Source organism: Phytophthora parasitica, assembly GCF_000247585.1.
Source record: "Phytophthora parasitica INRA-310 unplaced genomic scaffold supercont2.6, whole genome shotgun sequence".
Classification (NCBI taxonomy): domain Eukaryota; phylum Oomycota; class Peronosporomycetes; order Peronosporales; family Peronosporaceae; genus Phytophthora; species Phytophthora nicotianae.
The window spans coordinates 1,101,352-1,115,764 of record NW_008648992.1 but is presented as its reverse complement, the minus strand read 5'-3'; the positions used below and the strand labels follow the sequence as shown (position 1 = coordinate 1,115,764).

At 51.0% G+C, this 14,413-nt stretch overlaps 9 protein-coding genes across 10 annotated transcripts; 4 read left to right on the top strand and 5 right to left on the bottom strand.

Annotated features, from left to right (window-relative positions):
* Window positions 1-107: 107 nt before the first annotated feature.
* On the bottom strand, window positions 108-1,174 carry PPTG_04062 (hypothetical protein; the record flags this gene model as incomplete). Its single annotated transcript, XM_008897885.1, has 3 exons — window positions 108-786; window positions 856-932; window positions 1,022-1,174. 3 exons carry the CDS (start codon window positions 1,172-1,174, stop codon window positions 108-110), a joined length of 909 nt encoding a protein of 302 aa, XP_008896133.1.
* A 91-nt stretch (window positions 1,175-1,265) lies between these two features.
* On the top strand, window positions 1,266-2,416 carry PPTG_04061. Of its 2 annotated transcripts, XM_008897883.1 has the most exons (3): window positions 1,266-1,835; window positions 1,907-1,985; window positions 2,046-2,416. In XM_008897883.1, the coding sequence occupies exons 1-3, from the start codon at window positions 1,307-1,309 to the stop codon at window positions 2,224-2,226; spliced, it is 789 nt and encodes a 262-aa protein (XP_008896131.1). In that variant the 5' UTR covers window positions 1,266-1,306; the 3' UTR covers window positions 2,227-2,416. The 2 variants fall into 2 exon arrangements, with proteins under 2 accessions (XP_008896131.1, XP_008896132.1); XM_008897884.1 differs by having other exon boundaries at window positions 1,907-2,416.
* Window positions 2,372-3,346, bottom strand: PPTG_04060 (hypothetical protein; the record flags this gene model as incomplete). Its single annotated transcript, XM_008897882.1, has 2 exons — window positions 2,372-2,623; window positions 2,696-3,346. The coding sequence occupies 2 exons, from the start codon at window positions 3,344-3,346 to the stop codon at window positions 2,372-2,374; spliced, it is 903 nt and encodes a 300-aa protein (XP_008896130.1).
* A 172-nt stretch (window positions 3,347-3,518) lies between these two features.
* Window positions 3,519-4,460, top strand: PPTG_04059 (hypothetical protein; the record flags this gene model as incomplete). Its single annotated transcript, XM_008897881.1, has 5 exons — window positions 3,519-3,521; window positions 3,622-3,689; window positions 3,775-3,843; window positions 3,931-4,079; window positions 4,156-4,460. 5 exons carry the CDS (start codon window positions 3,519-3,521, stop codon window positions 4,458-4,460), a joined length of 594 nt encoding a protein of 197 aa, XP_008896129.1.
* A 185-nt stretch (window positions 4,461-4,645) lies between these two features.
* Window positions 4,646-8,213, top strand: PPTG_04058 (hypothetical protein; the record flags this gene model as incomplete). The annotated part of the gene is made up of 2 exons (XM_008897880.1): window positions 4,646-7,612; window positions 7,671-8,213. The coding sequence occupies 2 exons, from the start codon at window positions 4,646-4,648 to the stop codon at window positions 8,145-8,147; spliced, it is 3,444 nt and encodes a 1,147-aa protein (XP_008896128.1). The 3' UTR covers window positions 8,148-8,213.
* Window positions 7,578-9,183, bottom strand: PPTG_04057 (hypothetical protein). Its single transcript, XM_008897879.1, has 4 exons — window positions 9,096-9,183; window positions 8,607-8,958; window positions 8,394-8,537; window positions 7,578-8,324 (listed from the first exon to the last, which is right to left on the bottom strand). The coding sequence occupies exons 1-4, from the start codon at window positions 9,161-9,163 to the stop codon at window positions 8,205-8,207; spliced, it is 684 nt and encodes a 227-aa protein (XP_008896127.1). The 5' UTR covers window positions 9,164-9,183; the 3' UTR covers window positions 7,578-8,204.
* A 52-nt stretch (window positions 9,184-9,235) lies between these two features.
* On the bottom strand, window positions 9,236-10,548 carry PPTG_04056 (hypothetical protein; the record flags this gene model as incomplete). Its single annotated transcript, XM_008897878.1, has 2 exons — window positions 9,236-9,833; window positions 9,894-10,548. The coding sequence occupies 2 exons, from the start codon at window positions 10,546-10,548 to the stop codon at window positions 9,247-9,249; spliced, it is 1,242 nt and encodes a 413-aa protein (XP_008896126.1). The 3' UTR covers window positions 9,236-9,246.
* A 186-nt stretch (window positions 10,549-10,734) lies between these two features.
* PPTG_04055 (hypothetical protein) lies at window positions 10,735-12,489 on the bottom strand. The gene has a single exon (XM_008897877.1). It carries the CDS (start codon window positions 12,364-12,366, stop codon window positions 11,047-11,049), a length of 1,320 nt encoding a protein of 439 aa, XP_008896125.1. The 5' UTR covers window positions 12,367-12,489; the 3' UTR covers window positions 10,735-11,046.
* A 1,151-nt stretch (window positions 12,490-13,640) lies between these two features.
* PPTG_21557 (hypothetical protein) lies at window positions 13,641-14,348 on the top strand. Its single transcript, XM_008898365.1, has one exon. The coding sequence runs from the start codon at window positions 13,700-13,702 to the stop codon at window positions 14,024-14,026; it is 327 nt and encodes a 108-aa protein (XP_008896613.1). The 5' UTR covers window positions 13,641-13,699; the 3' UTR covers window positions 14,027-14,348.
* Window positions 14,349-14,413: the final 65 nt, after the last annotated feature.

The following is a 14,413-nucleotide window of genomic DNA, read 5'->3' as shown; positions in this document are numbered from 1 at the left end:
TCAGCCATGGAGCTATTAAATTTGCTCAACTTCTATCTTGCGCCACTGTGCTGATCAAACCTCCGATGAACGAGGCGACATATCTCGACTAGGACAAAGGCCGCAGTTTATGATGTAGCTGACGTGCTGGTTTCACTCTCGTCGTTTGCCTGGTCGATCGTTGTCCTTGGTGCGTGCTCCTCGTCGCTGCTACTATCGGTCTCATCATCGTACATCTGCTCACCACGTTCATAACGTTCCTGCTGTAAGCGACGCACTTCCATGAGGTTGAGTTGGTCACCACCAAAGGGATCTCCAAACTGCCTAGCAAGTCTCCCTCCCATCAGAATCATCGTAACCAGAACGAAGCAGCCTGCGATGAATAATCCAGACGGATTCTCCGCTTCCTCTTCCAACATCCGCTTCAGTCGCATTTGCCACGGCTCAGTAGGTTCTGCTTCGCCAAGCAACTCAGGTACAGATCCGTCGAAGCAGTCGATGCCCTCGGCATCCGAGTCGCTGCCCACGTGGAACCCCATGTGGACGCAGAAGTCTGCACCAGAGTTGGCAATGGACTTGAGTGGCGAGCACACCAGTGCGTTGCCGTAGCATGGAGCCAACGTGCCAGCTCCTCCGTAAGCGTAATATTCGTCCTTACAGGCATCGTACCAGTCGTTGCACAGACTCGGACACACGTTCTTCATCTCCCACGTCCCCATCAGCGGGTGGCAAGACGAGCAGGCCATCTCCTCCGTCAGCGCCTGGCATTTGCGACTAAACTTGGCCACCACTGGTTCCCGAATCTTCCTGCAACATCATACCAGTACCCAGCATAAACATCTCTATTGCGAATTCAAAATGTATACCTCTACGTACAGGCGGAGAGCATGAGCATGAGTGGCATTACAGCACGTGCTCTTACGGTACTTGCTGCACACCTCCATCCCCTTAGTCTGCACCAATATCATACACACCGTCCACGACGAACCACTGAACAGTTAGCTCAAGCAGCGCATCAAATGGAGGAGCCAGAGCCACGTACGCGCTGCATGGGGTGTGTCTTCGGGTCGAACTTGAGGACTCCAGCCGAGCGGCATGTATTGTCAGGCTTGGCCTTGGGCTCCGCATGCACAGCTCCCCCTATCAGCAGCATGGCCACCAACAGCGTCATGCACAGTTGTGTCACTCTCATCATCTCGAGTCTCGTGATGACGCCTAGATGCCGATCGGTGAATGACACCGGCAAAGTTGCGATAATTGAACCTTCTATAGTTGATATCGAAACAGACAGTGTTTCCCAACTTGGCTACACTAAACAAGAGCAAAAATGGCGCAAAACTTCGATGATGACTTGGTTGCGCTACGAGGCATGTTCCCGTCCTGGGACGTGGAGCTGCTGGAGGAGCTACTAACGGCGCATCAGGGAAATATGGAGAGCACTGTGGACTCACTGCTTGCTATGGACGCGACGGCTGGAGCTGGACAGGAGCAAGTTTCACAGCCGCCGCCTGCTCCGAGATCTCCGCTCCGTCGTCCGCGCAGTCCATTGACAGCGCCGTCGTCTTCTCCAAGTGGACAGTCACGACGCCGCGTCAAGCTTCCTGATGATTTCTTGCGCTTGCCTTCCTATGAGCACCGTGAACTGTCCGAACAGGAGGAGCGTGATGCCATCCTGGCGCGCATGTTGCAGGACCAGATCTTCCGGGACGAGGTGCTGTCCAGCGAGGAATTCTCGTCCCACTTCCGCGACAACAGATCGAGACAGAGCCAAGGTTATCCACCCGAGAAGACGGCGGCCGAGATCGCCAGCGAGACGTACACGGCTATGAGTGAGAAGTTCGCGTCCATGAGTGAAGGTGAGCTAAGGATACTGTAGCTGTTGAAGAATAGACTAATGAGTGTGTAACGTGTCGATTGCTGTCTACAGCCATGAAGAGCAAGATGCACGATATGTACATGCGATTCCAGATGCGCAATGACGCTCCTGCCAGCAGAGACCCCAAGAGGTGAGATTCGAGTGACGGAACTTTAGGAGATGTTCTCATTCCAACGTGCTGTTGCTTTAGCCAACGCCCGCTAATGGAGGACGATTCCGATTCCAGTGAGGACGAAGATCTGAATGACAACGTGGATGTACGACGCCACGACATGGACCATCGACGTAGTTTAGGATCGCAGAGACGACTGAGCTCTGGCAGCGTGACACGGAGGACCAACGCTGGAGCGTTCTCCAAGAAGGACGACTAGTCGTTGCACTGGAGTAGCCATTTACGATCGCGACAATATTTTCGCTGTCGTTCTGCTGCAGACTTCAGGCTACTTTTTTTTTAGCAATAAGGAGGGCCGGATGGTGTGCGTGTGTTGGCAGGCCTGTATTTCCCCTCAGTCGGCTTTAATATGAGGAAAAATCGATCGTGTCGGATCGTTTCCATGGGTTCTCGTTTGTCTTCTCTTTATCATCGGCGGCCGGACTGTCGTCTTCACCGTCACTATCTTCGAAATCGTTTAACATCTCTTGCTCGGCGGAGACTTTCTCACACTCCAGCTTCTGCTTCTTGTTTGACTCATTATTCGACTCTGCAGCAGCCTCATCATTACTCTGTGCTTGCCGCATGTCGACCGCAGTTTCTCCTTTGAAATAGCCCTACAAGCCACCAACAAAGCACACTCAGCCCATCAGCTCTACACCGACACAAATTCCCCCTCTCAAACCCACCTGCTGCTGCCAAGCCACAAAGCTCGACGTTGGAAATGGTCCATGGATCTGTCCATCTGTGGCCTTATACTCCCACATGACTTCCTGTTTGGGCGGGTTCTCCTCGCTCTTACTATCTTTCTCTTCAGCGAACTGCACACGTCGCCGCTGCGCCAACAGCTCCTCCTCAGGGATAAATTCCTCCTTAATCTGGCTGTAAACTTCCACTTCTCCTGATCTCATCAAAAAGTCTGCAGCCTCTGTGATTTGTTCAAACTGTTTCTTCTCCTCCGCTGTCTGCTCGGGCTCCGTCTCGTTCTTTTGCGCCTGCTTGCGCTTGTAGCCGGGTCGGACTCGCGCAGATTTCTTTGAACCAAGTCGCTTGAGCGCCTGAAGTACCGTCTCGCGAGGCTTGAGCAGTGTGGCCAGCGTTCTATTGGCCACCTCCTTCGTCATCGTCTCCTCTGCCTGCTCATCGCGGAACTCACGACGGCTCTTAGCGCTCCTGGCCGCACCCATTTGCTGCTCCGAAATGTCGTCCAGCCAAGCCTCCTCCTGCACCTTCTTGGCCTCGTCATCCCATACGAAATTTCCGTCGGCATCAAAGTGACCCTCGTCCTTCTCCTCCTCCATATCGAACGCCGTCATACCACGTCGATCCGCACCCGCCATTGTGGTGCCCTTTGCCAGTGCAAGACTCGAGTTTCGATTGTCAAGGAGATGTTGTTCACCGACTTAGGTTTCTTCATGTGCGCCACATATTGGACGACACTCAAGCGACATTTTCGACGAAAAGCTTTTTGCTGGTGGTTGGCACAGAAGACATAGCAACACAGTCGAGACAATGGTGCGCGGCTTGCCGGCTGCATTCATGACCCGTGGACGAAGATCGAGGGATATATCTGTGTATTTACTAAGCATTGTGTCTGTGCTGTTCACGTCTGCAGGGAAAAGCCAAGAAAACTCGCAAGTTCGCCGCTGTGAAGCGCATGATTAGTCCTCGTGATACGCGAATGTAAGTCTCAAGCGCTACGGCTTTATGCCATTTTATTTGGTAGTACATTTCATCGGACGTAACTTGTTTGTTTGTTTAATTGCAGTAACTCCGTGCGTAAAGCGGTTGCGAAGGTAGAGGAGAAGAAACGCAAGGAAGCGGAGCCAAAGCAGATGTAAGAAGCATGCACGGACGCACAATAGATAAAGAGGCTTCAGTGACTAACTGCTTGTGTTCTATTGATGCTGTTGGTGTTATGCAGTGACCAGATCCCGTCCAACATGTTCTTCAAGTACAATTCAGCTCTTGGACCACCGTACAACGTCCTTGTGGATACGAATTTCATCAACTTCTCCATTAAGAACAAGCTCGAGGTTGTCTCGGCCATGATGGACTGCCTGCTCGCCAAGTGTAAGTCTCCAAGACCATTCTTGTATATTAAGATCCATTGACTAAGCATGAGTCGATTAATTCTACTGTTGTGCAGCCACCCCATGCATTACAGACTGCGTGATGGCAGAGCTGGAGAAACTTGGCCACAAATACCGTGTGGCTTTGCGACTAGCTAAGGACCCGCGCTTCGAGCGACTGCCATGCACACATAAGGGCACATACGCCGATGACTGTCTGGTGCAGCGTGTTCAACAGCACCGCTGCTACATCGTAGCGACGTGTGATCGTGAACTCAAGCGTCGCATCCGTAAGGTTCCTGGTGTTCCTATCATGTATATCTCCAACCGCAAATACGTGATTGAGCGGCTTCCGGAGGCCAACGCGGCTAAGATCAAGTAGACAAGGCTTGTCTTGCACGAACATGGTCTACAGTTCAGTATTCGATAGGAAAGCCGAGGGCAAACGGAGTTGCAACCAGCCCATTCATAGACGTATATTTTGAATTCTGCGGATCTGAAGCTTCAGTAGTGAAATTCGTTTTTGCAGCGTCTGTTCAAGTCAAGTGCTGTTAGTGTCAACCCACGATGGCATCCAGACAAGCAGGACCAGTGTCATCCCAGTCACAGGTAAACGTCTCAACAGCCAAAGCTTCCATTCTGCAGACACAAGCCGAGCAGCGTAGCCGTTTGTTGGACGAGTACTTCGAAAGTACAAAGCTGCTGCAGGTTGTCCAGGACTTTATGACAAATCTGGCTGGCTCCTACAAGACTCAGTTTCGACTGCCAGCAAACCCATATCCCGAACTGCTCAAGACTATTCGTATGCACGAACTCCGGCAAGCTATTGCTCTTGATAGCAATAAAAGCAGCAGTACTCCTCTTACGTTGACAGTGTTAAATGGGCAATCTTCAATGCCTTCGCAATTCCAAGTGTGTAGTGTGGAGCACGAGCAGTTTGCGCTGCCGATATGGGGACTGAAGTCTACCATGGAGCAGCTTACAGGAGCAAACCTGTATAGTCTGCTAGAACTGATAAACTCTGCCTTTCGAAGTCTAGTGATCTACAAGAATTTTACGGACGATGACTGCCATGTGGTGGCATACGGTGCATTAGTTGGTAATTGCTTTCTTGGTGCTCGAGTGCAGGACCTGCAATCTTGCTTCCTTGACCTGGAAACTCATGTGTTCGTATCTGGCGCCCACTTGGAGAAGACAATGGCAGTCTTTGCGCGATTCTTGGCTAAACAATTGCACGAAACAGTTAATGCTGTATCAAGTTTTTCATCTCTCGGACCAGAGGAAGCAGCAGAGTATCGTGGTTGTGTTGCCTGCGATGGAATCACGATAACTCCTTTGGAAGAAGAAGGAGAACCAACTGTGTGGAACATTGATCGTGTGAAGGAAAGTCGCATTTCTTTCACCAATGCTGTGAAGACAGCACTCGTGACAAACTCGCTGATCACTCTTGATCGATACGACGCTGTAAAATCGTCCGGCTCCAACCGCATATTCTTGTGTCGAACTGAACAAGTATTTTTCTTTCACTTCACTGCGGAGAAAATGGGCAAGCCTGTCAAAAATGTAACTGCAAACTTGAGGAGATCATTTCTTGTCGGAAGCCGCGCACTAGCTGCTGGTATTTACTTTGATCTGCAAGGTGCTCTCGAGGTCACTGCTAGATTTCGAATGCAGGCACAAATTACACTAGAAGAAGAACGAAAGAAGCAGCCCCAGAAAAGGCAAGCAGGAATCTCTACTACCCAGAGTTTTGCAGAAATTTCAAACATAAGGTCACGATCAGGATTCGTTGGTGTGTTGCAGGATACAGTTGATGAACTTCGTCGAATCGGTCTCTCAAACGAAATCTTGCGTCAGCAATTAGACAGTCTCGTATCATGCTTTGCATTTAATCTCGGATATCTCGTTGAAGCGCATCAAGTTTTGGAAAGCATTCTTTGTCGAACCAAATGGTTTGGTGGGACGGTGGCGATGATTCAGGCTAGTTTTACGAGTCTAGGCGCTCGGATGAAGACGCTACTGGAAGAATGGGAAACCTCTGCACCGACATCTACATTGCAGCCTATTTGTTTTATCATTCGCCACTTTAGTTGTCTGATGAAAAGTGTATCTTTGTTTGAAGATGATCGACAGATCCATGAGTTTGTGGAGGCACTTCGATGCGTGAATGAATTGCTGCTCATAGTCGTTCGAATTGCATTCAGTGACTTTATTCGTCTTGCAAGAACAACCGTACCACCACTAGTAGCTCCTGCAACAGCAAATGCGGCAATTAATGTGGAGCCCGGGAGCCTTGCCACTGTGGATGAAATTGATGTGCCCAGAGCGCTTGAAATTACGATTGAGGAGCGCAAATATCCATCTTCGATTGTTTCTGAGGCCATATTTGCGCAAGCAATAATCGACTCCTGTCTTGACGTCGCTCTTGAAAGTGCCGTGATGAATACTGTTGCCTTTCGTCTTCCACCAAACCCGTTCACTGACATGTCGAGTAACCTGCAAGTTTTCGCTCTTCGCCAACTTGTCTGGAAACACAAAGAGCAGACAGTTATATCAAAGAATATCACCAAGGTAGCTGAGTGTGGATCACTGGGGCTGTTTTCAATGGGAGGAGTAAATGCTTGTGCTCTCAATCCAAAGTTGCTGCAGCTTGTCGATAGCGACAAAATTCGTCGAGCTCAGCGGTGGCTCCTGGATTACCACGTTCTCCACGAAGGCATCTACAAACCATCGAAGAGCTCTTACTCCGTTGCAATTATCCCAGTGGTTCTCGTCTTCCATCCAATTCTTTTCGCAGCAAGTCCAAATTACACTGAAGAATTTGCGTCCGTGAAGGAAATTGATGCTATCGAGCAGTATGTGGTAGAAGGAAAAGAGATTGCCCAAGCACGTCTATTCTTTATGGAAGCAGTACGTTTAGACCTGCGACGTATCGCGTCATATTGCTGCTCCAATGGTAGGAACTCCTGGCAATTACAAGCAAGAGCTCGAGTGCTTGACCCTCGCGGACAGATAGTCTCGGAGCTTCATCTCTCTCCGTCGACAATGGAAGATGCTCTGGCTGGAAGTATTAAAGAAGCTACGCGAACGCAGTTCCTCGTGCAAGTTGCTATCGAAGTTGCGGAACTGAAGACCCAAGGTGATTATAGTAGCATGGTGGTTCACAAAGTAACCAAGGCGTACGCATTCCACCATCATTCCACGGGTGATCATGATATGTCCCAATCTTCAACTCAATTGTCTCGTTTGATGTCATTTCGAGTATGTGAATACGGAGTTTTCTTTTCAAAAGAGAATGCACTGCTGAGCTTGGATCATATGGAGTTGGATGCAAGTCACGCGCAAGGCTCTCGAATACCACGAAATACATGGACTCCGTACGCATCGGAGGCATACAACTACGACGACAGCTTCCTAATCTGCCAGCTCGGTGTCGTCCACACTCCAAATAGTGGCAGTCCACAGCAAGATTTTGACAACGAACACACGAATCGACTAATTGGGCATTCCGATATTTGCCAGCTTTACTCATTGGTAAGTACATTCACACAAGATACTCATTCGAATATTCACTTCTGTTCCATTTGGGCAGGAACAATCAGTACGTTGGCTCTTGGATGCACTGCAACAAAAGTTACAACAGCTCATGCAGCCGAGATCTCGCAAGGATGATATTTTATCCGGCTTGTCACCGGCGACAGTGTTTAATATTCACCAGCGTTTGGTACTCCAAATCATCGCGCAAGTGGAGCGATTAATAGTTCCACTGAATTATCAACTCCATTTCTTGCATAACCTCTCTGAGCCCCTCGCTACTCTTCAAAAGCACGTCGCCCGATGGCAGACTATCCAGCATCCAACCGAAGAGCAACTAGATTTTCAAAGCAACCAGCAACACAAAACACAAGATCTCCTTCCAACTCCCCGTGGAGATCCTGTCAGCATCACCAACGAGTTGGTAGATAGCCTTCGAACGACATGGGTACTCGTACTATTCCTTCGCTTTTCGTACCAGCGTGTTTTCTTTGCCAATGCTATCGATAATGCAGACATTCAACGAGAGCAGTAACCAGACATGCGAACAACAATCGTCAGTAAAAAAAATTAATGTATACAGCCACCTAACTTAATCGTCAAGGTGAGATTCATCGCTTGTGTCAGTCTTCAAATGGTGACGCGACAACCCGTCACTGGTGGCAGCGCTGCTGGGGTCGACTGGCTTCGGGTCCTTGAATTGCGATAGAATCTGAACAAAAAGACCAACCGTTAACAGTTAGTTCACACCCCAAGGAGACTCAACAGCGACAAAACGTACCGGAAAGATAGCCTCGCAGGCAGCGTACAGCTCTCGTGGCTCCTTCGAGTCCGTAAAGACCACCTTTCCGCTCACAAACACGAGGACCTTCACTTGCGGTTTCTCCAAGCGGTAAATCAACGCTGGATACAATTCCGGCTCATACTATACAGAAAATAAACAACTCCTCATTAGCAATGAGGCAAAAATCCTCATGAGCACCCAGTCTCTCACCGTGCAGCGGTCACTGTGGGCGAAGGCAAGCGCCTCCACTAGCACTCGGAATCCCAGATCACATGTGCCCACGACGTTTTGGATCTTGAAGTCGATGAGGTTCACTCCTGGAAAGTCCATCTTCTGGATAACCTGCGTAAATCTGCGGGCTACGTTCTTGATGGCCTCCTCCGTCTCAGCGCCCGTGCAGACCAGCTTGCCGTTGGCGAATAGCATAGCGGTGGCCTTGGGATTGTGTAACTTCATAAGGATGCAGTTCTTCTTGGGCACCAGCTCCGCACGTCGATGCGACTTGACCAGTAGATTTGTCAAGTCGAAGCGCATGCCCAAATTGGCAGAGCATACGAAGTTTCTGGACGCAATACGGCAAACAAGCGGTCAGTGAACACTACTAAGAACTGTATATCTCCACTTTTCAGGGGGAATTATTCATTGAAACAAATATCAACGACAGACAAGATGGTGGACATTTAGCGCATCATTTCTTACTTGATGTGGAGTTGCGGTACCGTCGTAGCAGCGGCGAGTTCATTGTGCTTCAGAGTCATATTCGCCATGGTCGACGAGGGTACAAGGTCGATTGAATAGTACACAAGCGTTACATGAGAGCTTCGACAAAGTACGAACTGTTTTGAAATGGCTACATTTGGTTACTGTACGTTCGAGTGAAATGCAAGTCTCGAACGGCGCGAATGAGCTCGGCGTCGAAGAGTTTGTCGTTGCGTTTGTACGGCGAGCTTTGAGCACTTCTTGACGCGCTGACTCGCTGGCTGGTTGCGAATTGTTGACGTTGCATCTCGAGAACCGCCAGTCTCTGCTTCAACTTGCTTCGCTCAGTCTCCATGTGCTCCGCTATCCGCTTGGATTCTTGGTGCAACTGAGAATCTTCTGGGTTTGCGTTCTTAGTGGAAAAGGAATTGTTATCGAGATGCTTGAGAAGGCGTGCACGCATGGCTAATGCGCGCTCGCGGTTACGAGCAATGACTTTATCCCGGACTTTCGCCTTTTTCGCCGCTATGCGCACCTGTTCTTCTTCTCGCATTTTAATGATAATCCCCTGCTTCTTGTATTGCTGTAGTCGAAATCGACGCTGAATTCTGGAGGCAGCTCGTGAGCGGTGCAAGTGCACGAGCAATAAGTCGCGGGTTTCAAGAAGTTTCGCTGCCTTACTGGCTGTTTGCTTGAGCTGCGCCACCAGCTTCTTGTCTGCTTCTGCTTTCTGTCGAGCTACAATCAGAATTTGTCAGAATCCGATACACTTCAAGAGTCTGTTGCTCGTAGACGCACCTTTCTCAGCCAGGTCCTTTTGCAGTGCCTCACTGGAGCTCCAGTTGATGGTGAAGCCTGTGGGGGCTTCAGCGTCGTTATCAGCAGCTAGTTCCCTCGCTTGAGACCGGCTAGGATTATTCGGCCCTACACACCGAAGCTTCACCTCCAACGTTCCAAGATCATCCTGTACTGTCGTGAGGAATACCACTTCTCGAGATGATATCAACGCTTCCACGTCTTTCTCACTTAATTGCCATCCACTCGTGCCAAGATATACCGTCGTCGGTCCTGAGCGTGCCGATGTTCCTCCACGAGATCGAGGCCTCAGAAGAAATAGCTGGAAGTCCAATCGAGGTAAACTGGTTTGATTAATCTTTTTCATGATGCTTAGCTCTTCAGGCAAGGAAAACTTTGGGCAATTGTTGCCAGATGTGACGCCTAGATCTTCCCAAATCGCTGTTACCGTGCGGAAGTATATGTGCTGGCCTTCTTGGTGCGCCATCTCCGCAAGTGAGTTCTGCTCTCCGTTTTTCCCTTGCACGGAACGCAAAGTTGCATGCGCTACGCTCTCGGTTTCGCCGACACGAGTGAGCGACAAGAGTCCATCTTGATGGAGGAACTGAGAACTGGGCAGCCACACCCGCGCACGCACCACTCGCACCTCGACTTCCATCGTTCCAGTTTGAGGTGACAAGGCGTGCTGCAGCTAAAATAGGTCCGCTCTTTTAATGATGGACACTTCAACTGCCAGCACCGGAATGTTGGTCCCTTCGCCAGCGTTTGCTCTAGCTGCTACAGTTTAGCACAACTGTTAGTCAGTCACACGTGGCAGTCAGTACACGAACGCACGCACACGTCGAAGATGAGAAAAAGTAAATCAAAGTCACTTATATATACATGCCATGAAGCCTCTGTAGGCTCTGATAACTCTCGGGTGTCAATAATACTTCCAAGCACCAAACTCACTCGGCTTGTGCCGTACAGCTAGTTGGTCCTTCCTTCTCTGCGACCTTCTTCCACGCACGCGCTCCCGTTAGAAGCGCTTCTCACCCTCCACCGAATAAATGATAAACATCAATCCACGGCCTCGACGCACTTCCCCTCTCTAGACAGCCACTGCACAACACACTCAGTGGCTAACTCCACTGCTGTTGTGCTAGGAAGTAGCTTTTCAAGAGGTCAGCGCGCGTTCACGGCCGTGCTTGATACAGTACCCGTTCTTCTGCACCCACTTCTCGCAGCCCTCAGCTTTACACTTAATGCCGCCACCGTGGCCACGACACAGACCCTTGGACTGGCTGCTCTTCGGGCAGTCAGGGTGTTTGCAACGAGCACCACCACCGTGAGCCTTGCACAGACCACGCGATTGCGCAGTCTTCTCGCAGTCTTCAAACGAGCAGGGAGTACCGCCGCCGTGCGCAATGCATTTGCGGTTCGCCTGAGCACTCTTGTTGCAGTTCGGGTGCGAGCATCGCTTTCCACCTCCATGTGTGCGGCATAGTCCACGTGAGCGAGCAATGTTGCTACAGTTAGCGTATCTGCAGACGCGGCCACTGCGAGCGCCGTTGTTTTGTGCCGCCTGAGCAGCAGCGTTTGCCGCGGCCGTCATAGCATCACTGCTGCCTTCACTGCGGCCCACACTCGAGCTGAGTAGGCGCATGCCGCTGTCCTCGTCCTCGGATGAAATCGACATGCGCTCGGCACCGTCAAACGACATACGGGAACGTCTCCTGTCTTGCAAGAAGGACACGCCCGGGAGCGACTGCGAGTACAGCATGGGCGACGTAGAAGCCGCCGACGATAGCGACGAGTTCGATAGCGAGCGCAGCGGGGCCTTGGGGTGGTGCTGGTGCAGCAGCTGAGGCTGGTGGAGCGGCGAGGGCGACGGGGACGGCGACTGGGACGACGACGACAGCGTCGATACGTCCGAAAATGAGCGCAATGAGAGCGGCGGAGGACGCGAGGCGATGCCCAGCGGCTTCAGATGCGTGCCAGGCGAGTTGCGCATAGCGTTAAGCGACGGCAACCGCGGGCTGTTCTCGATTTTGGCACTCAGGAACGGGTTGTGGCTCTTGCCGATGGGAGCGGCGGGCGCCGACAGTGCCATGCTGGCAAACGGCGAGACGGGCGGCGCCAGAGGCGGCGTCGAGTGTAAATTGGACGAGCTCGAGCCGCCGTACGTGAAGGCGTGCGACGTGGTGGGCACACGCAAACGGGTGGCGTCGGGGCGCGGCAACGGCGAGATGAAGCACATCTCCTCCTTTTGAACCTGCAGTTGTTGTTCGAGCTGACGCTGTTCTTCCAGCTCGGCGGCCGAGAGCCCGTCATCGCTCACTTGGGGCTGGTAGAAGGCAGGAGACGCGCCCAACTGACGTTTGAGTGGGTCCGTGAGCTCACGTACGCGGTTGTTGGAGTCCACGAGCTTGAAAGAGGGCGCGGAGGCGGGCGCCGAGCCGTGCAGAAGCTGGTCGCGGGGTTGCATCCAGTCCATGTCTTGTCACGCTTGAGCTAACTTTTTAAACGAGCAATACAATCGACACTCAAGAGGAGAGACCTGCTCGGGGCGGCGCGGAATGAAGAGTGAAGCAAAAGGGACTCCAGTGGGAGACTCTGGTGTACAGAACACAAATGTGGCTGCCGGAAAAGCACCGGTAGGGCTAGGCTGGGCGAGAGGGGAGACGGTGAGGAGATCCACAAAACTTACAAAAACCAAGTCTAACAAAAAAGAAAAGGCAGATGGGGCGAGTGCAGCGACGGGTGCATGTGACAGCCAGGCTATCGCGATTTTTGCAATTATCTTTCTGAAACATTGTCAAAAACCAAGCGAATTATGGAAAGCTTTAGGATATTCTATTTCGTGCACTTAGTTCAGCTTCTGAACACGCAGCAAGCAGCAACTTAAAACACTTAGCGACACCGCACCTCTTGTTCATTGTTCAGTCTTATATTCTTTCTCGATTGCCAGTTATTAGAAAATGCGGTTCTTCTTCTTTTTTTTAAGAAAAGAATAGTGGCGTTCGAGACCGATTATCCCTTCCAAAAAGCCAATTGTTTCTTAAAGAATGATACAACCAGCATTTTGGCCGCAAAATTCTCTACTACGGAATGAGTGCAATTTGTAGTTAAGAATAACTTGCCCCTTGTACTGTATCACCCAGTTTATAGCAGCGAATGCCTAAAGATGGCTCTTTCATAAGATTATATTCCACCTAGAGCCATGCATAATCTATTAAAAAAATATACGCGCCATGCTCAGATAAATAATTTAGTCCGAAACAGCCAAGAGCTCCAAAAATCGCTCTGTGCTGAAGAAGTAACGGTAATTTGAGTTGTGAAAAGATACTTCCGCCTCGTCTCTGGCCAATCAGAAGGCGGCAAAACTTCTCGCTGCTGTCTCCACATTGCGATGCCTGATTGCACGAAAAACAGGCTGGGCACAAAATGTGTTTTACGGGTGGTGCGTCGCTGCCCGCACGAACAAATAGTGAAAGCTGCAGCCGCCGCCGCGATCGCGCACCCCCGAAAAGCAAGATGGACGCCACAGAGACAGGAACTGCCGCCTCGCAGGTCACCAACTCACAGCCGGATCTGCTTCACATTGCGTGCTGCACATCCAGGGCGGTTCAGTCTCGAAAACGTGAGAAAGGGTTCCGACGGGGATGGACTGAGCAGAGACGGGATGTACAATACAACTGTACTGCCTAACACGGGCCCATTTTCTTTGGCTACTGTGCCCGTCTGGAGGGTTTGTTCGTGCTGGCGTGCCTGGTCGGTCGCGCTAGCCTACGATTATTGCAATTTGTGAGCAACAACGCATCACCCAAATGGGTCCAAACAATCAAGTTTGGTCCCAGCTGATCCTCCACTTGGGACTCGTTTCAGTCGTTTGGGGTCTCCGAGGAGAGCATGCTGGTGTTCTCGCAGCTCCAGCTGGTCTGGAACTCGTCGTTCCAGGCTGGAACACAGGGATCTGGAAGTTCTCCATCCGCACGCTTCAACATCAACGTGCCGGTGCTGCATGCAAGCTGGTCAACAAACGACAAGCGAGGGCGAAAGAGCTGGAGCCGGAGGTAAGTCGACCGCGGTTTCCCTGCCCGGCGCATCGCCCCATGCAAAGATATGCATGCCCAAACTCAAAACTGGTCGTGTAAAACTCAGTTCGAAGTTGCAAATTTGAACGCGGCTCGTGTCAAACTCACAGCGACAAATGAATGGCGATGAGGCCGCCGCTGCTTGCTTGGTTTGCTACCGATCACCTTGGCTGTTGGTCAATCCGCCGATGCTGGCGCGAAATTCGTGCACTTGTCAGCTGATCGATGGGCCAAGGCTCAGCTGAAGCTGGTGCACACTGGCACAGGATGGGCGGCGTCCAATCACTTCAGCTTGCGTACATCACGACCCCGGAAGATCCCGCCAGGGATCATCGGTAATATTGCGTAGACCGGTCGCGCTCAGGTTCGTTTCCTTTGTGGCCAGCATGGTAAAGCTGCTGCTACAGCGCGCGTGCTACGTGTTTCATGTATTGTAATACATGTACC